At 34.7% G+C, this 24,647-nt stretch overlaps 1 protein-coding gene across 6 annotated transcripts in view; it reads right to left on the bottom strand.

Moving 5' to 3' along the window:
• The window catches only part of HGF (hepatocyte growth factor), a 99,813-nt gene that overhangs the window by 51,229 nt on the left and 23,937 nt on the right, over positions 1-24,647 (bottom strand). For all 6 annotated transcript variants that reach the window (XM_082692516.1, XM_082692512.1, XM_082692514.1 and 3 more), the window contains 4 exons: positions 23,521-23,641; positions 22,040-22,158; positions 6,739-6,913; positions 4,043-4,170 (listed from right to left, as the gene is read on the bottom strand). In XM_082692516.1, the coding sequence (XP_082548642.1) occupies positions 4,043-4,170; positions 6,739-6,913; positions 22,040-22,158; positions 23,521-23,641 (543 nt within the window). The remainder of the gene's footprint in view (positions 1-4,042; positions 4,171-6,738; positions 6,914-22,039; positions 22,159-23,520; positions 23,642-24,647) is intronic.

The raw sequence follows: 24,647 nt of genomic DNA, 5'->3' as shown, positions 1-24,647 counted from the left end.
TTTACCAGTAAACATGCTTTCTTATTTATATGGAATTTCTTATTTATATGGAATATCTTCTTATTTATATGGCTTTTTTGCCAATAAATATGCTTTCTTATTTAGATGGAATATTTATATGCTTTCTTATTTATATGGAATATCTTAAATATTCTTATTTAATACAGTATTAAAGAGAAACATGTTAACCTATGTTAACTTATATTTTACAATGTTAATGAGTAAAGACTGTATACATTCTAGCTTTCCTTTTTAACTTCCTAAGAATGTCTATAATGTTTCCCCATCAACTATAAAGGATAAATGCTTTTGTGTATGTGGGCATGTCTATGTGTCTATATGTGTATATATTATAATGTGAATATATTTTTAAGGCAGTCTCTGTCTCTCTGTTTATATATAGAGAGATATAAATCTGGATAGATGATAGATAGATAGATAGATAGATATAGATAGATGATAGATAGATAGATAGATAGATAGATATGTGTGTATAGTGTGTGTTTTCCAGAAATGCTTATTTGGGTACTTTTATGAGAAAGGAGTGAATTTTGTTACAGGAATTTCAAAATTTATTGACATTTATTATATGATCATTTTTCTTAGATCTAAGATGAATTGTGTTAATGGGTTTCTAAAACGGAATCATTTTTTTCTTAGACTAAACTCTGTTCAATCATTATGTATTATATTTTAAGTTGCTTTATCAGACTATTTACTCAAATTTCATTTAAAATTTTTATATTCACAAATGAGATAAGTTTACTTTTTTCCTATGTTACCTTAGTCATGTTCAGGTACTAATATTGTAATGTCATCACTACTGATGGAAGTTTTACTGTATTTTTGAGCTACATATCAGTATATGTAGCATTGAGATTAACTGGTCTGTGAATGCATCTAGGGAGCATATTTTTTTTAATATTTTAAAATTTATTTTCAGCATAACAGTATTCATTGTTTTTGTACCACACCCAGTGCGCCACGCAATCCATGCCCTCTATAATACCCACCACCTGGTACCCTGGTACCCCGCCTTCAAAACCCTCAGATTGTTTTTCAGAGTCCATAGTCTCTTATGGTTCACCTCCCCTTCCAATTTCCCCCAACTTAGGGAGAGTATTTTTTGATGGAACGATTACATTAATAAATTTCCATATTTCTTCTGTAAGAATAGGTCTAATTCTTTGACTAATTTAATTGATCCAGTGACAATTTAATTAAAATAATTTTAGTTTTCCTAGTAAATTATTTATTTCATTTTTATTTTCAAAGTTTCTTACATGAGGTTATACAAAATAGTCTTTTATGTCTTCTAATTTTCTTGTTTCAATGGTTATTTCCCCTTTGATAATTATTATTTTAAGTTTTTGTCCTTTCTTTTTTTCTTGAGTCAACTAGCTGGTGATTATCTATTTTGTTAATTTTTTTCAAAGAACCATCATTTTGCTTTATTCATTAATTTTACCATTATTAGTTACAGACCTTACTAATATCTGCTTTATCTTGGTTTTCCTTTTTATACTGCTTTTAATTTACTTTTTTTCCCCAACTCAAAGTTTGAAATTTCATTCACTTTCTTATTATTAATGATATTGATATAACTATTTAAAGCTATGAATTGCATTCCATTTACTACCCTAAGTATTTATGATATTATTTGATAAATTGTGTTTTAAAAGCTTTTTTAAAGAAAGTCTGTAATTTCAGTTTTCATTTTTAATAGTTATTTGATATTCAGTTGGAAGACTATTCATATATATGCTAATTCAGATGTTGCAAGATTTAGGAAAAACATTTCTAACTCATCAGTCTAAGTGTTTATATGGAAAAGGATAAGAGCAACATCCTTCCTTGTTCACGTGTGTGTATGTGCACGTGTGCATACATATCACATATTTAACAATGCATACCATTAGCTTGGCAGTATCACACAATGGCATCACCATTAAAATCTGATAGCTTTATGTTGGATTAGCTAACAGTGTCTCTTAAGTGGATGTCTTCATTTTTTAGTTGCCCCACAAAACCTAGCACATTGTTGCATGTATCAGGTATAATACATTGTTTAAAAAATATAATATATTGTCAAAAGTAATAGAAAGCTCATTTTAAGGAAGGTTGTATTTAATCCCAGCTGTGCTAATTTGAGAATTTAGGCAAGTTATCCAAATTTCATAAAATTAATTTCTTCATCTATTAATTTCTAAATTTACTAGATAAGCAATAGCATTGGCTTAACTTGTACAATCTAAAATTCTCATATTCTATTACCTGATTCTTTGGTAAGTGATATTTATGTACATAAAAGCATCTTAATATATGTAAGAATCTTATTAAACAATTGATCTAATTTGCCTCTATCTCAAATTATCAACTCATGTTTAAATGAATAAGACAGGGACAAAGAAGATCCAGGTGGTACTAAACCTCCTTTAAACATTGGTTTCAGGGCACCTGGGTGGCTCGGTGAGTTAAAGCCTCTGCCTTTGGCTCAGGTCATGATCTCAGGGTCCTGGGATCAAGCCCCGCATCGGGCTCTCTGCTCAGCAGGGAGCCTGCTTCCCTTCCTCTCTCTCTGCCTGCCTCTCTGCCTGATTGTGATCTCTGTAAAATAAATAAGTAAAATCTTAAAAAAAAATAAACATTGGTTTCAACTTTTTTTCTAACCAACCTTTAAAATCTGCCAAAGAACAGTGAAATTAACTGAAGAGGGACTCAAACTCTCTTCCCTCTACAACTTTTAACAGCTGCTCATGAAAAATGGCACTGCAGAAAAAGTTAAAGTATGGAAGAAGTATGTATAGAATAATAAATCTATGAAATGGAGCTTTAAATTTGGCTTGGGCTTTTTAGGATGATTTATGACTAACCATGATCATCATAATTAAATTTATGGCCAAGAATATGATTATTTAAAAATCATAACCCTCAATTCATTATATACTAATAAATGCCCAGATTCCAACATCATCATTAACCTTTGACAAATGATTTCTTTTTTAAACCTATCTCAATCTACTTTTCTCTACTGCTGCTCCCTGAAACGATGATCTTCAATGGCATCTATGTTTCCCAGTACAATGGTGATTTATCCCAAACCCCACTGCTATACATCATCTCCGCTGCTGACCCCCACGTCCACATCACTCTCCTCTCTTTCCTGAAATACTGAAACACTCACACAATGAATTCTCCTGTTTGGGAGAAGTTGTCAAAAGTTCAAAAATTATGGCTATTTTCCATAATACACTCAGAGTCATCCTGTTAAAACTTAAACCAAACAGATCATCTAATTTATCTTTTCGGAACCATACAATAGAGTTCCTTCTCTTTCAGAATAAAAAAGTAAATCCTTCCAATTCCTCTAAGGAGTATGCGATTTTAGTCCAACCCTTCTCTAACCACATCCCCTGTGACTCTACCCCTTGCTCTGTACCAGCAACAGTGATGTGACTCTACCTACCCCTTGCTCTGTAAGGGCAGTGATGCGCTTGCTATCTCTTTACCTTTCAAGCACTGTCCCGCCTCATGCCTTTTGCATCTGCAAGTTTCCTCTACCTCAAATGCTGTTTACAAGTTATATGCACATGGCACATACTGCTTCTTCCAGGTCCTCCTTAAGTGTTCCCTTGGTATGTCAGATCTTCCCATACCATTAAAATATGAAATAACACCCTGTCCTCTAACCCTGGGACATTTTTCTCTCTGGCACTCACCGCAAACTAACTCATTCCCACTTCTATTTTGCTTGTTTTGTTCCTGTTTTCTGTTTGCTGGAGTTTCTGGAGTTCCACGGGAGTCAGAGAATTTTGTTGTGTTTACTAGTATATCCCCAGTGTCTAAAACAGAGCCTGACACTAGTATAAGCTCAAATAAATAAGTGAGTGTTGAGCAAAAGAATGTATAAAAGAAATGCAACTTCAGACTTGGTGATTTTGTTTGAGAACTAGCAAAACTAGTGCAACAAGAAGTAGGTCTCTCTCTTGAGGCATTTCCCCTGAATTTAATCGTGCCCACCCTGCAAAATGTCAGCTATTACCTTGTCCACTTGACACATCACATTTTGGAATTTGGGAGCAGTAGCCAACTCGGATGTTTGGATCAGTGGTAAAACACCAGGGTGACTCAGCCCCATCTGGATTTCGGCAATAATTTTCTCTTAGGTCCCTATTGAGAATAAGCATGTTAATGTAAATTGCCAGAGTTCTTACAAATGGTAAGTTAGCGCTATTAAATTTCTAGAATCCCAGAATGCATGCATGTTTATAAATAGAGTTCTAAGTTTTAGATTTAGGATAGTTACAACAATTTAGAATTCAGCATACACAACTGACATTGCCCACATTATTGAAATAATTAGTCAGATGTCAGATGTCAGTATTCTCTTCATTGCACAGGCCTGGAGTTCCACACAAACACTATTGCTTCATGAAAGGGAGAAAATAGTACCACTTCATTTTTCTCACTCATTCTCAACACTCAGACTCTCAACTATTACAATTTTTAAAAACTGGCCTATTATTTATTATGTTTTCATGACCCATATACAATGTAGAAACAACATCTATCTCTCTTTGCTGAAGAAAGGCTATTATGAATAACTGTTAACTATTCTCATTTAAAAATGGGAGTTCTACCTATCCAACATTTGATAAAAAAACCACAATAGCTATTTCTTCCTTGAATTCTGTACTTCTTTTTAACTTAATTTGCTGTATAGATTTCTTTGCCTTACAAAGTACTTCTTTATTGATTCACAAAAGTTATTTGAAATCTTTATAAATATTTCTATAAAATGAAGGCCTTTATAATACAGAAAACTTAACTGTAGAATAAATTGTCAATGTAATAAATGTATATCTTTTATTTTAGCAGTGATTTAATTAACACTGAACTTTTCAACAAGGAAAGAGTCTATACTAATATTCTCTATATGTAAAATAATTTTACCTTAACATAGGGTTCACATTAAATAAAATGTGAACTTCATTATTTACTCTTCTGAAAAATGTTCTTTAATTTGAAACAAGCTTGGGTTTTCTCCTCATAGACCCCTGGCTAGTAATTTAACAAAATTAATATTCAATATATTAGAAACTGCCTTATATATATCACTTAGGTCCAATAAGAAGTACTACAATTTTATTAATACCCAAGGTCACCATTAGAAATGGAGAAATTTTTTAAGGAAGAAACTTGGGTTTTGCAGTAAAATCAACAAGTTAAGAGGTTATCTAGTCAAAATAGGTGCTGACACAAACTGTGTTATTTAAGATTATGAGAACAGTGATTGCCAATAGTTACAGTCACTGGACAGCAGGTGTTCATAGTTACAACTCATATTAAAGTAATTACTTTTCTTATAAAATTATTAAATTATTAAGATAAAGATAATCTTTTATTTCTCTTAACTAATTTGCACTTACATTTTAAAAATTTATGATAGTATAAAATATGTGCATTGAGTTTTACATCAAGTTTACACAAGTTTACTATTTTAGATGAATAATTGCTTAGTTAAATTCTCTTGAAAATTTGTACATATACAATTTTTTACTTGAGTATTATTACCAGTCATTAGAAATTAACAAAACATGTGAATGGCACTGACACTGTCTTCTCTGTTTGTCTTAACTAATCTTTTGTCATTTTCTTTGCTTTCTCTACTTTGGTATTTATTTCTGAGGTGTGAAACACATGGGTCAGGAACAGAGAGAACTTCTATGAAGAATATGAGGGAAGCAAACTTACAATGACAAGTAAATAGGTGTTATTATAAAATAACGAAAATATAATAACATGAATTATTTACTATCTGAGCAAATACATTGAATTGGCTAAAACAAACAAACAAAAAACACCTATAAAATATCTTCTCTCTCTAGTGGATAGGCCAACTAGTACTCATACTTCCCCATCTTGAAATGTTAAGCTCTCTTATTAAAAGCCAATTATATAAAGCCAATATATGTTATTTATAGGTGCTATTTCAGCAAAGCCACTATGAATGGCACGTGTGTTATAAGTTTCAAAAGCAATCATTTTATGTTCCTCATAACAAGGCAGACAATTTAAAAACACATGGCATCGTGGCTGTTCTGTGTAGCAAAAGTCAAGTGGTGAAAAAAAACAGCCACGGAGAAGGTACATAACAGCAATATAATTGATATTCAAGGGCAGTTTCTTTGGCTTGATTCATCTAAACAATTGGTTCACTTTCCCACTCTTTAAAGGAAATCTGAAACAGCAGAAAACATATTTAAAATTTTAAAAGATAATGTTACTTCAAGGTCAAAAATGTATCAGTTTACATTGTTGAGTGAAATCAAGGCATGCCTCTTCTTGTGAAAGAAAAAAATATGTAATTTCCCTTAAAATTAATGTGAAATATTAAGAAGGCACTAATTTTAAACTTGCCTGGTTATCATTACCATTAATGATTTATTAAAGGCACCTGCAAAATCAAAGCTGTGATCAGAAAACTGGGGATGTGTTTCCCAAAATACAGTACATTAACCATCTGATTCAAAATTATCTAGAGTGCTCATTAAAATGGATATTTGGCCTCAGACCTAAGGAATCAAAATATCTGAGTGGATGAATCTGCCTTTTAACTCAACTTGTCCCTAGACACACTACAGTTTAAGAATTACTAACACCAAAATTCGTTGAGTAACCATTCCACCTCATTTCCTGCAGAGTCTACTGAAATTTATATGTGCCTAATATACTCACTTGCACTTGAAATTTTCAGGAGTTATGTCATGCTGGTGAGGATACTGGGAATCCCAACGCTGACATGGAATTCCATTCCAAATAGTACTGATGGTGCCCCTGTAGCCTTCTCCTTGACCTTGAATGCATTCAGTTGTTTCCATAGGGACATCTGTGTCATTCATAGTACCATGAGCTATTGGTAAGAAAAAATATTAAACTTGAGTAAAATCTTTTAATTTGTCACTTACCTCTTAGTTTTAATTTGCATACATATTACTAGGGTTTTCTGTCACATAGGTTTTTTTTTTTTTAATTGAGTAGAATTAAAATTCAAGTTATCATTATTGTTATCTCACTCAACCGAAAGGAATGAGTTACTATGGTGGACTCAACTATAGGATTCCTCTGCTCATGAAATAGAATGTTCTAGCTTGGCTTGACATAGACTAGTCTGAAAGAACATCCTATGACAGCACTTAAATTTCCTAGATCTATCCACCCATTGATTAATATTAGATGTAAAATCTTTCTATCTATTAATGTTTTTCAAATGTGTTTTTTAATCACTTTTCTTACTTTAGAAATTGAAAAACATCTATTAAGTAATATAGTGACCACATAGGGAGATTAAAAGGTGCTATGCTGGGGCATCTGGGTGGCTCAGTCACTTAAACATCTTCCTTTGGCTCAGATCACAATTCCAGGGCCCTGGGATGGAGCCCCATGTCAGGTTTCCTGGTCAGCGAGGAGTCTCCTTCTCCCTCTGCCCCTTCCCCTGCTCATGTTCTCTCTCTACTTCTCTCTCAAATAAATAGATAAAATCTTTTAAGAAACTTAAAAAAATAAATAAAAAGCACTATGCTATATGTTTGGCCATAAAAAAGAAAGGGAAAATGTGACTAAAGAACAGGTTTTTTTTAATCAATTTATCATTATTACCATCCCCATCCCAATTTTCTTTTCATTTAAACACTAAAATAGTATATTTTTGGAAAAATTCTTTAAAGGCATTTTACTTCCGTGTGGCACTATAACTAATAGAAGCTAAATAGACAGTATTTCTTTTTGCATTTTAAGGTTATTTATTTATTTGAGAGAGAGTGTGCTGGCGGGGGGGAGGGACAGAGTGGGAAGCAGGCTCCCTGCTGAGCAATGAGCCTGATGTGGGACTTGATTCCAGGACCTTAGGTTCATGGCCTTAGCTGAAGTCAAATGCTTAACTGATTGAGCCACCCAGGTGTCCCTAGACAGTATTTCTGAAATGATTCTACAGTTAATCCTAATGAGTTTGTTTAAAAACATATAAAAGTTGGTATTAGTATTATCCATGATTTTCCTCCAGTATGATAAATATATTCTAAGCTGGTGTCTTAATTTTTTAATCAATTTTTTAGTATTAAAAGAAATCAGCCATTCCTATGCAGAATTACCTCTTGGTTTTTTTTTTCCTAGTCCAAATACAATTCTTACCACATTTCATACAGATCAAAAAATCTCCATAACAAAGTAAGAAAAAATACAAACTTCAAATTTTACTACAACTTGGACTTTCTCTTTACTCTTTAATGTTTATCCAAACAAAATGTAACGGAAAACTTTCTGGAGCAACTAAAATTCATACACTTTCTCAAAACATACATAAAAATATTTATGATTCAATAGAGTAAAATCAATGTAAACTCCCCAGTTACCTTTACAATCTAAATGGTCATTAAAGATGTCCCTGGATAAAACTCAAACTGACATACTCTAATACAATTTAGGATTTGAGTAAATGCCTTTGATTCATCCATTTTGGAATTATATGTATCATTTCCTAAAAGAAGTCAGAATTAGACATGCCTTCAGAGGCTAGGGATGTCTATAAAAGTGTTCCATATTTAATAGTGTAAGTTCATTTTTTTTTTTAAGATTTATTTATTTATTTGACAGAGAGAGATCACAAGTAGGCAGAGAGGCAGGCAGAGAGAGAGAGAGGAGAAAGCAGGCTCCCTGCTGAGCAGAGAGCCCGATGCGGGACTCCATCCCAGGACCCTGAGATCATGACCTGAGCCAAAGGCAGCGGCTCCACCACCGAGCCACCCAGGTGCCCCAGTGTAAGTTCATTTTAAATGGATCCTCAATTTCATTTAAATGTATTTCTTTCTGGAATGTGTGGGTGGCTCAGTTGGTTAAGTATCAAACTTTAATTTTCATTCAGGTCGTGATCTTATGGTCATGGAATTGAGCCCCACGTGGGACTCCCTGTGCAGTGGGGAGTCTTCTTGAGATTCTCTCTCCCTCTCCCTTTGCCCCTCCCTCTGCTCACATGTGTTCTCTTTCTAAAATAGATAGATAAATCTTTAAAACTAATGGATGAATGATTAATAAATTAATTAATTAATACATAAATACATACATACATAAATTTCTTACAAATAACTACTCTTTATGGGGTTTAATGTTTTATTTCATTCAATTCCATGCAAACTAAGTGGAACCTAAGTTTGGAGTTATTCTATGAAACAGTGGAAAAGAAGGAAGATTAATTAATGACCATGTCAACCACTGGAATATGTTGTATAAACGGACTTCCATATGTTGCCCTTAAAATAACTTTTCTTCAGTTCCATTTAAAATATATTTTTATCTTATATATCTACTGCAGGCAATGAAAAGTTGGCCCAGAAATACCCTAAATTAAAAGTAACTTCAAATGGAGATAAGCAAAATGTCCAGAGAGTGATCCCAAAGTGGTCATTGACAGTTGATTTCTGAGAGTTAATATATGCTGATATTGGTAACATATCAATTCAGGAAGAACAAAATTTATTGGCCTGAAGAAATGGCTTGTATGAAAAACTTAGTGCTAGTTAATCAAGTCCTTTATTATTTTAATATTTAAGTTCTTAGATGAGGGGCTTCTGAGTGGCCCAATTCCTTAAACATCTGCCTTCGGCTTAGGTCATGATCCCAGAGTACTGGGATCAAGTCCCACAGCTTCTCCCTCTCCCTTTGCCCCTCCCCTGCTCATGCGCGCGCTCTCTCTCTCTCTCTCTCTCTCTCTCAAATAAATACATAAAATCTGTAGAAAAATAAAATAAAGTTCTTAAATGAAATAGAAAGTAAGATAGATTATACGGGTCCTCAGGAACTATATTTTATCAAAAAAATGCCACCAAGCTACTATATTTCTGATGGTTTAAGTTAACTGTTAAATGATGTGAAGATACTGGGTGTATGTGGAGGGGAGCATCTTTAAAGGGTGATAACTTTAAAACAGTTAAGAGATCAAACTTGTACTGACCTATTTCATATCTAGTTACATAACTATGATGTAAAAAAGACAAAAACAAATGTCTTCAGCACCATATCAATTCATTACCTTAACATTTTAAGAAGTAAAATTTTTATTCCCCCACTTCTTGGGCACAAGTTCCTTGGAAGCAAACTGAGTTAGGATTTAGAACACAGACAAAGGGAGGAAGGTCAGAGTTATGGCAGCCAGAACAAAAGTACTTTAGTTAATCTTCTTAGGGACTACTTTTCTGTCTTGGGTACTTCTACTGTCTCACTTTCCTGTGTATTTGTGTGCATTTGGTTTTATATGTTTATTATTGACATATTTTTCTCAACTATTACTGTGACATTGTGAACATATAATCTAAAAACCCAGTCTTGGTGAGTTTCAGGGTCAATCAGAGCAGCCTTTGGTTAGATGTGGATCCATCACATCTCACTGAGAACATAGCTAGAGGCTGAGTCCATGAAAGATTAACATGTTCTGCTCCTTGGATACCACAATGTCAATTTAAGATTAAAAATCAGATATGGTTTCTAGAATTGTTTTTATATAAGAGTAATTGGATTTACAAAGTATTTTTCCATAAATATTTTTATTAAAGCAACATTTTATAGAAATAACCCGTGATAATTAAAATTTGAAAAACAAAGCTCTAAACTCAAAACAATTTAATTGCATTTTTAAAAATAAAAGGACAGATAATAAACAAATATTATCATAATTCATTAAGAAATCAATACCTAGGAAATCAATACCTAGGAAATTCGGTGAGTAATCACATGTTCATCAGAAAATTTGAAGAGGAATCCTAAAATTTTAAGGCTAATAAGAAGTGAACATTTTCCTAATTTGAGGTAGAAGTTTTCAAAGTTTAGGAGTATCTGTGAAAAGTAATATCTGTATTACTAAGTAATATCTATATTATAAAACCCTATGTAAAAAAACGAATAAAAATATTGAGGAAAATATTTCACTATTGATTCATCCACTAAAATTCCAGTGTGAAATTCAGAGACCTACCTGTTGATACTAACTTTGCACCTCAACTGCAGAGGTCCCCAACAAGTTTTAATTAAAGATTTTTTTCACTACAATCATAAAATCATCACTTGGACAATTTTGTTGAAAAATTTTTCTTGAATTTCATTAATATAATTTAAAATCTTTGATATAAATTTAGGAATCACTAAATATTCACTTAAAGACAGTGTAAGTTAAAATGAGTAAATAAAAACACAAGTTTGGATTTGTTTTAAATAATTGGATTATTTAACAGATTCTAATCTTTTGGTGGAAACTTGAACCTTTTGAAATTATAGAAATTACACAATAAAAAGAATTACTGAACATTAATAAAAATAGAGCATAGTAAAGAATAAATAGAACTTTTTATTAGACCTTGCTATAGACTGAATGCTTGTGTCTCCCCCAAATTCATACTTTGAAATCCTGTTACTGGACAAGAGTAATTGAATTAATGTGATGGTATTAGGATGTAGGGCTTTTGATGGGTGATTAGATTATGAAGGCAGATTGTTCATGAATGGGATCAGTGCATGTATAAAAAAGATACCACAGAACTCCCTTACTCTTCTACCATATGAGGAATCTCCTGGAACCTTGGTCTTTGATTTCACAGCCCTCAGAACTCTCAGAAATAAGTACCTGTTGTTTAGAAGCCACCTGGTCCTTGATGTTCTGTTACGCAGCCCAAGACAGGCCTCAACAAAATATTTTAAAAATCTAATTAGTTAAAAATATATATTTATAAAAAATAAAAAATTTAAAAAAATCTAATTAATAATATTCTTTTTAAACTTTTGTTTTAATAAGCATCCATAACTTTGAAATATATAACCTCAAACCGCTTGATGTTTTAATTCATTGGAAATATTCCTTATGATTTTAACTATGAACTAGCAGTACTGAGATAATATTTTTCATTAACTAAAAAGTGCCTTCTGACGTTAGCATGTCTATATTTATCCCATTTGACACTCAGCTCCTAGAAGTGACCTCATAAACAAAAAGTACATGATTTCTGGTGGCAATTATAGAATAAAATGAAAAACTTCATTATATTATTTGAATATATTATCTGATGAGGACCATGTGAATGATTTTTCATAGACCATTTACCTGTGATGCAAATGTTTCAACTCTGTTCCCTACATAGGTAGTTCATACTCAAACAAGATGAATTATTCTTGAATTGCCATAAAATAGACTCCTTTATCTGTCCTACTATATAAATAACAAAACTTGGTGCAAAAACAAAACAAATGTTTCATACCAATCGATTTGGGAAAAACTATTAAATATGGGGGAAAGCTATCCCTTTGGATTTAAAACTTTAACATGGGACCTAAATAAGAGAAGATTTTGAAGTGTGTAGTGCCAAGCAAAGTGTTAAAGAAGCACAGGAACATCCCTAAATATCAGCGGACATTGATCAAGTTTAGCCAAAGCAACATGTGTATCTTGTGCATCTTCATATCATGTGTATCTTCATATACACAAACATTTTTGCAAGTATGTCTACCAGGCACACCAAAAATACTAGAAACACAAATATGAGAGTTCCTCACAAATAAAACATTTGTTCAAGGCTGTCAGTAGTGGCTACCCTTTAGAGCAAGTACAAAAATAGTTATATGATCCTTAGTGGCCTATGAATGAAGAAATGTTTTTCTTTGATGATTGACACAAAATGTTCTATTTGAAAATGCTTTACAAAGAACATGTGCTACTGAGAGTTTTCACTGTCCTTTCACAACATAATCAAATACCATGGGTGCCTCTTGGAATATTCATTTCACTTCATTGGTATGGATGTGTAATGATGATTGCTATAATATCTGGTCAGGAATTTCAAAGTTTGAATAGATTTTTTGAAAGAATAAAGATAAACTGTTATGTAATCCTTTAGATGAACATCTTGCCACTCAACCAAAAAACCACTAGAACAAGATGACTAAAAATAAATATGATCCATTTTCTCAGTGAAAGTCTAGCCAAATTTTTGCTGAGATACCACACAGCTCTGATGGAGGTCTGAGAAAGGCAACTGGAGAATATGAGTGCACGTGTATGTTACAGAGAGCCATGCCCAAAGCTCATAACCTCTACATGAACGATTAGTAAATCCTTGCAGTTACAGTCCCCCCCCCCCAAATTCTAAATTTCCCCGTGGTGGTATGCTATTGCTGTTCTTTTGCCTATAGCTAACAGCAAGTTGTTCCATAGGCCATTGGACAAATACCTGATTATTCCTTGGAACACTTCAGCCCAACCTAATCTATTCCCACTTCAGCTGCTGAAGAGCAACTGAAACATAAGGTTTACTTTAGGATGATCCCTGGAGACTGATTACAGTGTGTAAAGCTATTCTCCCGTCAACGGACTTGTGCTTTTTGTTCCACAAATGGCAAGATCAGGTTCAATGAAAATTTAAAGAGCTTCTTGTTTTAAAATTGACATGGGAAAGTAGTACCAAAGACCTCCAAAGTACAAACCTCAAATTGGTTGTACATTTGCTTTCCATGTGAACCTAGAATTCCTATCTGAAACTTTTCCTTGGAAGCCTTTTCTGCTAGAAAATGCTCAAGGGACAAGACTTTCATGAAAGGTCTTCATTCTATACTCTTATTCCTTAGAAGATGACTTGAAAAGGACCTCGAAGTATAAGATCTGTCCCTTGAGAAAGGGTATTGATGTTTTTTCCTGACTCAGAATCAATGAGATTTTATGTCTATGCATCTCTTCTAGCCTTGGATGAAATAATAAAATACAGAGAAATATAGGCTTTCTTTAAGAAACAAAATAATTAGCTAAAATTATTTTCCCAACATGTAAACACACAAGGGTACATATTCTCTTAAAATGACACCAATGTACATTGGTACATTTAGTCTGCTTGGACCACCATAACAAAATACTATAGATAAGGTGGCTTAAACAATAGAAATGTACTTCTCACAATTCTGGAGGCTGGGAAGACCAAAATCAAGGTACCAGCCAATTTGGTTTCTAGTGAGAGCTGTCTTCCTGGCTAGCAGATGGTCACCTTCTTGCCATGTCCTCATATAGAAAAAAGAGAGAGATCTCTCTCTTACTCTAAGGCTACTCATCCAGCAAATTAGCATCCCACATTTATGACCTCATTTAACCTTAATTACCTCCTAAAAACCCTATCTCCAAATATAGTCACATTGGGGATTTAAGGCTTAAATTACGAATTTGTGGTGGAGGGGTGTTGCATGGTTCAGTCTATAACAATAGTTTGAATAGAAAGATATAAAAAATCTGCCTTGGTTACATTTCTGAAATGAAGAGTTGTCTTATGGGTATAAAGTTTCAGTTGTTCAAGATGAATAAATTCTAGAGAACTAGTCATTTCTACAACATAGTACCTATAGTTAACAATACTATATCATATACTAAAAAGATATCAAGAGTAGATTTCAGGTTAAGTGTTCTTACACATACTTAAAAAGTGGGATCCAGGCAGGAGGAAACTTTTGAAAGTGACTATTATGTTTATAACCTTGATTTTGGAGATGGTTTCATGGATATACAGCCATGTTCAAACCCATCAAATTGTATACAATAAATATGTTAAGGTTATATCAACTACACCACAGTAAGTTGTTAAAAAAAATTAACGAAATGATTTTGGGCACTTATGTATCTAGAACTTAAAAGGAAAAGAGAAGAAAGAGGAAGAGGAAAATAAGGTAAAACATGATGAAACTTGTCTATTTTTTTGGTAAAGAAGATGCCATTGAGACAACCAGCAACAAATGAACAAAAGTAGCTCAGGGAAGCATGAAACCTTAAGATGAGTTGAGGATATAGGAAGAAACCTTCCTGGGTAGTAATGTCTAAGAAAAGCTAAGTTGTCATATGAAAGAAAATCTAGAACCATAGAAAAAATTCCAGGAGATGCGCTCGTGCACACATGCACACATGCATGCACGCACGCGCACACACACAGAGAGATGAAAAGCTATCACTGTGTAGAAATAACATTCATTCATTCAACAAATCCCTGTCATGTCCAAGGCAATGTGCTGACACAAAAAAGAGACATGATCTTTGCTCCCTTGGAACTTAGAAATTTTGATAGACCTATTAATCAAATAATTTCAAAATCAAAGGTAAGGACCAGACTCTGAAAAATACTTAGAAGGAGAGGTTTATGGTGGTATAAACATATAATAAGGAATTTGACAAGTCAGAGAAGTCAAATGAAGAAATGATAACTGAAGAGATCATAACTGAGTTGAAATTTGAACAATGAGTAGCTGTCAACTGGGTGGGGAAGGACGAAAAAAAATTTCAAGGCAGAGGAGATGACAGGGGTAAAGGAACTGCAAATGAGAATATGGAAAAAATGAAGTACAGGAAGTAAGCTATTCTGGCTGGAATAGACAGGAATACTATACAATGGTAGTATAGAAGGTGGGAGATATGGGTAGGGAACTAAAAAATGGCTTTGTCTTTGTTCAAAGGGTTTTTTGTTTCTGTAAGGTTGAAGTAAATCATTGAAGCATTTTTACTTGGGTGTGTGTGTGTGTGTGTGTGGTGTGGTGTATTAAGGATACAAAATGATATACTCAGATTTTTATATCATTCTGTTTGTAGTGTGAAGAAGGGATTAAAGGGAAAAAAAAAACAAGTAAATATGGATCCAGCTCCTTTCAGAAGGCCATTTAAATATTCAAGACAAAAATAACACTCTCGGGCGCCTGGGTGGCTCAGTGGTTAAGCCGCTGCCTTCGGCTCAGGTCATGATCTCAGGGTCCTGGGATCGAGTCCCGCATCGGGCTCTCTGCTCAGCAGGGAGCCTGCTTCCTCCTCTCTCTCTCTTTGCCTGCCTCTCTGCCTACTTGTGATCTCTCTCTGTCAAATAAATAAATAAAATCTTTAAAAAAAAAAATAACACTCTCTTAGATAAAGGAGACAGCATGGGAGTGATGGCCAGATTTGAGAGGTACATACGAGAGAAACTGACAAGTCTTAGTGATGGACCCAATGTGAAGAGTAAAGGAAAGAGCATGTCTAGGATTATTCTAGGTTTTTGGATTTTAAACGTAATGGTGGTACCAGTCATACAAATGAGGGTTGAAAAGCAGATTAGACCATCCTACAAGATAAAGGAAGAATATCAAGTACAGGTGATAGATGATGAAAATCTCCAACTGGGTGGTGAGAAATAGAAAACAATTGGAGCAGCCAACAGGTATATGAGAGTTAATGTATATTCTTTTTTTTGGTTGAGTTAATATATATTCTAATGGAAACACAGCCTATTTTTCTGAAAAAAAAAATAACGTCAATAACATAGTTATTTTTCATTTTAAATATGTTGTATTTATTAGCATCCAATTAGATTAGTATTTTAATGAATTAATATTTTAATTTCCAATATTATAAATATTGATTCGTATAGTTCAATACATGATTTAGGGTTCTCAATAATGGTAGAGTGTAAAAATATCTTCAGTCCAAGAAGTTTGGGAACAAATAATTTAAATAATCAATTAGATTTTTTATGTTGTATCAAACAAAAGACAGATTTTCAATTTCCAGAGAACTATTTTCATTTCAGAAAAATATAGTTACTCCCAACAAATATTATATCTCTTTGAAAGGTAGTGAACTAATCTATGGAACAAACTATTATTCAGAATACAAAGTGATTATAGAGGAAAATCATAAGAAAATCAGCACTTCTTTCAGGGACTATACAGGACTCCCAATCTTGTTATATATTTGTAATGTCTTAAAATTCAAAATACCTGGAAATCTATTAAAAATTATATAGCTAGGTAGACCAACATATGGATGGTGCAGAGCAAAGGTCATTCTGTGCAGCACATGTGAAACATGGTCGTGGAATTTTTAAGGGAGAAGATCCATATAGATACCCCTGCCCATTAGCTCCTTCAGGCCAACATCTCAGAGTTCGGCTTCATCCAGTTCTGCTCACTCAACTGAGATGTTGTCGGGATAACTTGGTGAAATGACTCCCTCTATGAGACTCAGTGAGCCTACCTCAACATGGAGATGAGAGACTTGACCCAAAATTCTGAATCAGGTGACACTGACCCCTGAAACGATCAATTGCCTTCTACATGCTCCTGTTGCCTGAGGAAAAAGCCTGGTAGAGGAGGAAAAAGACAAATAGGAGCCAGAAATAGGATGACATTCAGGGCTAGGGCACAAAATTCTCTCAGGAGCAATGGGAATGCCTGGACCCTGCTCAGAGGGCCTTGTACAGCGATGTGATGTTGCAGAACAAACAGTAGGAACCTGGTCTCTCTGGGTGAGGATAACTAGTTTACAGATGACAGGATCTACCCTTGGGTATCTACATTTTCCCTCTGTGCCTCTATGGAGCCCCTGCACTGATTGACTGAGATAGAAACCTTACTGACTCAGAAATAGAAAGCTGCTTAATGCAGCATCTGGACTTGAAACTTGCCCCTTCTTCAGATGACCAGCTTACTTCATTCCACATGAGGGGTGGCTCTAGAGCTTAAGCATGCTGAAACCTTATGGAAACTATAACATATCCAATTCCCTCTTTTCTAGCCCTGTGTTTTTGATTGAGTAATTCTTAGAAGAGAACTGGGTATATGCATATTATACTATTCTGAATGCATTCAGAAGGAGGTAATCTGTTCATAAAATTTTGAAACCACTTTTCAGCTTTCTTGAGTATAACTATCAAATAAAATTGTAATATGTTTTTAAAAAGGTACACAGCCAGAATATTTGTGAGCAGTTGCCATTTGGGTAGAAATTGTCTACTGTATGGGGGGTAACTGAGAAGGCTAGTCCCAGAACACTGAGGCCCACATTCACTTTCAGGGATGTACTCACTAATTATAGGACTAAAAGGTTGGAAACAAAGTGACAGGAACAAATTTGTGGTTCATTCAGCTATTTAACAAATAAAAGGAACAGAACATAGTATTCAAAACCTCTACTCTGAAAGGGTTCTGAATATGCCCATGTCAAGGCTATATCAGCTTTTATTTTACTAGTTAGAACCAATGCTCTGAAATTCAAATTTTATATAGAACTTGGAGTGTTTTGTTCACTTCTATATCCCCAGAATCTAGAAAAGGGTTTCAGGTATAAGAGCTAGACAGTAAATATGTATTGAATAAACCCTATGGAAAAGGGGTCACCGATCTTTCTTGTGTTTTCTTGTGCTCCCTGGAGTTGCTGCTCTGCAAAGGTTTTGGCTGCCACTATGTACTTAGGATTTTGCATGAGCTTCAAAAGAGACTGAACTTACATGTGGTCTTAGCACAGACATCAAGCACATACACTTCGACATAAGAAGGACTAAACTTTACCTGTCTCCTCAAAGTTACGAGTCTCTTAAATATGCATCATCTATCTAATAACTTAAAAAATATTTGACTTTCCTCTTTCCCTACCTTCACATTCAACTTGTCATCATATATTGGACACCCAACTTCTTCAGTATTGTACACATCCTTCCTCACCATTATTCTCACTGCTTGTTGCATTAATTCACATGACTGAATTAATGCAGCCTTTTCAAATCAGCTCTTCTCAGACCCACCTGCCTCCTTTCTTAGCCTCTCCACACCAGTTACTGGAAATATATAGTAATTCTTCAGGTTCAGTGGTCTCTAGCTGGTGTTGGTATTTTTGGTTTTGCTTTTGTTTTTTTGTTCCTGTTACTAAAAGAATTTTTTTTAAGTATCTATGTTCTCTCATATGTTTTTAAGTTGACATCTACATTTTTATGGCTGCAAAAGATGTGATTTCTAGTATAGGTTAACTACTGACATGTTGAAACCAAAAATTTTATATCATACTTTTATATGTGTGAATGGACTCTAAATCCTGGAGTCATTTGATACCTACCTATTCCTGGATAAGTGTACATTATCAAGCTCTTTTTTTCCTTGAATCATTTTTTTTTCCCATTCTACTTTACTCATGGAATGTTATTTGAATTTAATGTATTTTATGCTGGAGAGACTTATTCTTCACCCTATCATACTTTTCTGAAAGGCTTTTATATTTCAAAATTATTTATTTACATTTCTTGTGACCACAGAATTCCAAGAGGTAAATACAAATATACACCACACACGCATATACACACACAAACATATATATTCTGGATAGAGTTATGTAACAATACTGCATAAATGATAAGCGGCATGAATATATAGTATTTTCAAAGGTCTCTTGGTTGAATGTCACCAAGGTTTTTAGGACAGTGCACCACAATAAAATTCAGGAAGGATGGGAAGTTTGCCTTTGTTCAGTAGGAAATAAAGGGAAATTGTGAATGGGAAGGAAGGATTTTGAACTTGACTAACTCCTTAATAACACATGCACTTCAAGCAGAAGGTTTGGGGCAAGAATTCATACGGAAGTAAAAGAGCTAGAATTTGAACCTCTAAGTTGTTCATGCCCACAGACCCTGAGGAGAGACTTTGTGTTCCCCTGACTACCTGGATACCAATTTGGAAACATCTGTATTAGTTTATGCCATACATTGAAAGTGAAGAGATTTTGCAGATGTAAGTCCCTAATAAGCTGACTTTAACTTAATTAAAGGGAGTTTGCCATGGATGGTCCTGACCTAATCAGGCGAGCTCTTTAAAAAAGGATGTAGAAGTCAGAGGTTCAAACTAGCAGAAAACTATGCTGTTGGCCTTGAAGAAGTAAACTTCCCTATTGTGGAGAGAGTCATGTAGTGGGAAGTATCAGACAGTCTTTAGGAACTGAGGACCTCAGCACTGCAACCCAAGAAACTGAATTCTGTCAACAACCAGTGAACTTGGAATGGGATGCTGAGTCTTAAATGATACAGTGTGGCAGGCACCTGGGTCATGGCCCTGTAAAGTCCTATGCAGAGAACCCACCTGAGTTATGCCTGGACTTTTGACCCCCAGATATTATGACATAATAAATAAGCATTGTTTTAAGCCACTAAGTTTTTGGTAATTTGTTATACAGTGATAGAAAACTGTTACACAGTTAAAACCATCACCAAATGTCTTGGTGTTGCCTCATAGGCTGTACTGTAAATGTAGACCAAAATATTTGGAAGCATATTCATAAAACATTATATCATAGGCTTTCCAGAATTGCAGAATGTCAACTTTAATTCATTTGAATAAAAATGTAGTCTCCATATATGATTTTACAAACTAAAAGCCTTGTCATAATGAAATATTTCTCAAATATTCCCAATGTTTAAAACATTATTTTGTTCTTAACTGTATAGGTTTGGCTTACAAGTTCTACCATCCTTTCCTTAGAATTAACATCCTATAAACATCATCCTCTGTTTACCAAAGTCATCTGAATCACTGCATATTAGTTGCATAATTAGCCAACTCTTCTTTGGACAAAAAAGAGAAAAAAATATATCTAGTAGTGAGGAAATGTCATACTTATTTTATTTCTTTTCTCTCACAACATCTAAAATAACCAAACGCTGATTGGTAAATGAATGGAAGGACAACAGTGAATGTGCAGGTGAGTATGCATGTGAACGTGTGTGTATCTGTGTGTGTATTTATACGGATCTTATTCCAGAGACAATTTATAAAAGTATAAGAGTACCTAAAACACACACACATATACACACCCAGAATGGAAGGAAACATGGATTATAGTACCTACGTAATCTATAACAATGGAAAGCTTAACAAGATTTTAAAAGTCAGTGAGTGGAACTAACCCGATCTATACGGAGAAACACTGTCACAGGAGTCCTCTTTTATTTTAAGGGACCAAACAGATGATTCAGTTTCCTTGGAACATTGTGTTCACATCCAGAGCCTACCAGATTCTGCAATTACTTCACAGATGCTAGACACATCCTCTTTTTATGGGCTTTATTTGAGTTGTCCAAAACATTTCCTTTTATTAGCAGGTCTAAGTGGGGAGAGATTTACTTTGGCACTATCACAGTGTGGATAATATTGAATTAAGTTTGTTCAAAGGAATATCTCCATCAGGCTGTACTAGGAAAATAGGCAAATGCCTATCCCTATCCTCAGAACTGTCCACTTATCATTTAGGCTGCTGGTACCTGATCTTATGTAGGTTATTTGTCTTTATATATCCATATATATGCATATCTTTATATTATCAAGCCAATTTATAATGTAATTATACCTTGCTAAACTCATGTGATTCTACTGGTCTTAAAGTATTTTAGGGTCCAGCTGAAAAAATAAGACTTGTACTCATAGAAATAAAAGCATGGCCAAATCTAATTATCCAGAATTATTTCAAAGAGTAAAAATGTGTATGTTAACCATGGAAGAGAGGACCAAGTATACAGATTTAAAAAGCTACCACAAAGCAAGTGACGACAGAAGGTTTTATCAAAAATTCAGGAGTGTTGAGTAAAGGCCTGTACATAGAAAACAACCATAGCGCAGATAGAAGACAGGTTGGAACAACACAGGCTGTGGACAAGGCAGACAGAGAGGTGGGGTCAGCAACTAGAGATTAAGGATGTCTGTGAGAATCTTCCAGTAGACTTCTTAGTCTTCCTTGCAACTCTGCCATTCACCAAAAGAGGTTCACCGTCACTTGACAGCTCATGTTATGTCTGGGGAGGAACAGTATGGAAAGGACACCAGATTGGAAAGGAAAAATCTAAGGTCCTTGCTTTTATGGCCCTAATGACATTAGGATACTGCCCATAATCCCTGATCTTTTTCTCCCTCAGTGGGTTGTTTTTCTTTTTTTAATAACATGAGAATGTTTAGGCCTTCATCGTAATTATAAATGTTTTCTGTATATATGTTCACTTGCATATTTATCTCTTTCAAAACAATGACTCTGAAAATTCCAAAAATTTGGGTAGAGTTATGTAACACATTCTTAAAACAGTAAAACCTATACACACTAAAGCATCAAGTAAAATAGCTGTTAACCTGTCTCACTAATAATCGCCTGCTTAGATCCAGTCTGTGAGAGGAAAAGGAAGCAATAAATTTGACCTTAACTTACCACACATTTTAATTGCACAGTACTCCCATGGGGTGTCAGGGTCAAGAGTATAGCACCATGGCCTCGGCTTGCCATCAGGATTGCGGCAATAATTATCATCAAAGCCTTTGTCGGGATATCTGCGAACCACACCAAGAAAAGTGTCATGTAAATCTGCCTGGAAACACCACCCACCCCTCAGTTCACAAAATAATGTTCGACCTAGCTTTGCTACTACTAGATGGGGGAAGAAAAGATTTCCTGTTGTGCCTTACAAAAACTGCTGTTTATCAACTTTTGCATCTGTTAGCTCACATATCTAGTAAGTACAGAATACATCCCTTTTGCTGGTAAGTTAGGTCCATTGGTACCTGTCTACCAGCTGAGGTCCCAAACTGAATCTTCTTCTCACAAAGCCCAATTAAGGACAGATTACATAAACATGACCTCAGGTAGAATGCTCATTAAGAAAAGGGGTCCTTTTCTGAGGATGGCTCAAAGTTCAAACTGAAAGTTAGGTTTCAATAGTTCTGTTACTAATGATAGCTCAATTTTGAAAATAGAGCCCTTCTAGGTCATGCCCTCTCTTCCACCATGGCAAGAGAGAAACTCCATCACACCAGTCTCTCTATACCTTCCTCCCTTTAAATTAACAAGGTCCTGAATTGGTGACTTGATTTTAATTGCTACCATATTCCTTCTGCACTCACTTAAAAGACAAGAGATACATTTAAAAAAAACCCAAAACACATAGTTTGAATTTAATTTAAGAGAACAAGAAACAAACAAAAAGAAAAAAAAAAACACCTTTCAGAAAGGTGGGGATAAAGCTTCCCCTATAATTGTATTTTTATTCTTTATAATAAAAATAAAGTAACTTTTAACTAAATATTTCATATGAAATGAATGAACCAAAGGTAGACATATTTTTTAAACCATTTTATCTCAAAACCCAATCCTGAGGAGAAAAGTAGATTTGGTGGCATGACTTCTCCAGACTGGCAATTCTAAAATACGCTAGGATAAAGCAGCCAAAGAATTGTTTGCTTCACCTTGCATTCCCTTCCTATGGGCATAACTTATGTCATGGTGCCACACATGTGACCCCACTTTACCCAGTCACTGAAGATGTGGCTTTACAAGGACATTAGCTTGTATCTAGCAACAGTGCCTCCTCCCATAGCTTGGACTGTGGTCATTACTTAATGAGCCTCTGTCTTTTTCCTGCCATGGAAGAGAAAGAGGAAGCTTCTGTTAGTGCTCCTCTTCTGCACCCCACTGATGCTCCTGTGTTCAGGACCATTATGACTTCAAGGGACTCAGTCTACTCAGCAGACACCAGTCAAATGTGTAGCCAGAATTCTCATATACTTCATGAGTCCCTTCACCCCAAGGCTCTCCAGAAAATATGATATAAAGAGAATTTCTAAAGGCAGTTCATCATGGAGCAAATGTCAGTTTGTAAAAAGAATCATTGGAAGGATGATTTGGTAATATTTTACCTTTCTGGCAAGAATTTGTGCCGGTGTGGTGTCTGGTGATCCCAACGCTGACAAATCTTGCCTGATTCTGTGTGATCCATGGGACCTCGATAACTTTCCCCATTGCAGGTCATGCATTCAACTAATAAAATTAAAGTATGGCATGTTAATTGCTTCTGACAGAAAAATCCAGAACACCACTTTTCCATTGAAAGAACATTAAATCATCTGTTTAGCAAAAAGATTTTTAGGACAATTTATGTACCACTTTAATGTTGAACTGGGGTCTAATGTCCTTGAAGAGTGACATAAAATACTCCCCACAGAGCTCTTCATATAGTTTACGTGGGATTTGTGTAGTTAGTGTTATGCATTTTTTTCATAGTACCAGGACGCTTCCTTTCTAATTTTTCAATAGCTGTCCAAAAAGCACCCAGAAACTGGAAATATAAGACAGGCCCTTGAGATCTACCCCTTCCTGGTCTAAAATGCACAGAATTTCAGTGTCCTTACTGACAGTAGAATGATTCCCTTCTTTCAATGTACCTCAAAATACATAAATAGGAGATACACAGCTTAAAATGAGTACACATCATGCCCCTAGGTTTAATGCCAAAATCAGGACCAGGTAAACTTGAGAGATTAACTTCAAACATAAGTGTGGTACTATTCAAAGAACAGCGATATTTTAAAAGAAATCATGGTTCCTCTCTGTTCCTGAGTATCCATGTTGAATAATTGGGCAGCCTTACATTCTTATCTAGACTAAGATAGAAGATGACCTGCTATTGAACTCCTTGTACTCACTGTCTTTAAAATGTATAAGCTCATGTAATTATGCAGGACCCCACTGATGATTCTGTGAGGTTAATTAATAGTTCTCCTCTGGCTGGCCTCTTATGTTGCACTGAACACTCTGAATCACATCAGCTAGCTGAAAATGAGACTTCTCAAATGGACAGGTTGATTTGTAGCACAGCAGGAATCCTGTGGAATAAATCATTGCTTGGCTTTCTTATGAATCCGGCAAACTTCCCCAAACACATCATTTGTATCTTGGGACTACTGACCATCTAACTTTAGCCAAAGCAGGGAAAAGATATAAATGTTTAGCTTTATCCGTTGGTATCTGACCTAATAGGTATTTG

Source organism: Mustela nivalis (assembly GCF_964662115.1).
Source record: "Mustela nivalis genome assembly, chromosome: 12".
Classification (NCBI taxonomy): Eukaryota; Metazoa; Chordata; class Mammalia; order Carnivora; family Mustelidae; genus Mustela; species Mustela nivalis.
The sequence above is the reverse complement of the archived record's forward strand: the minus strand, read 5'-3'. Positions and strand labels throughout refer to the sequence as shown.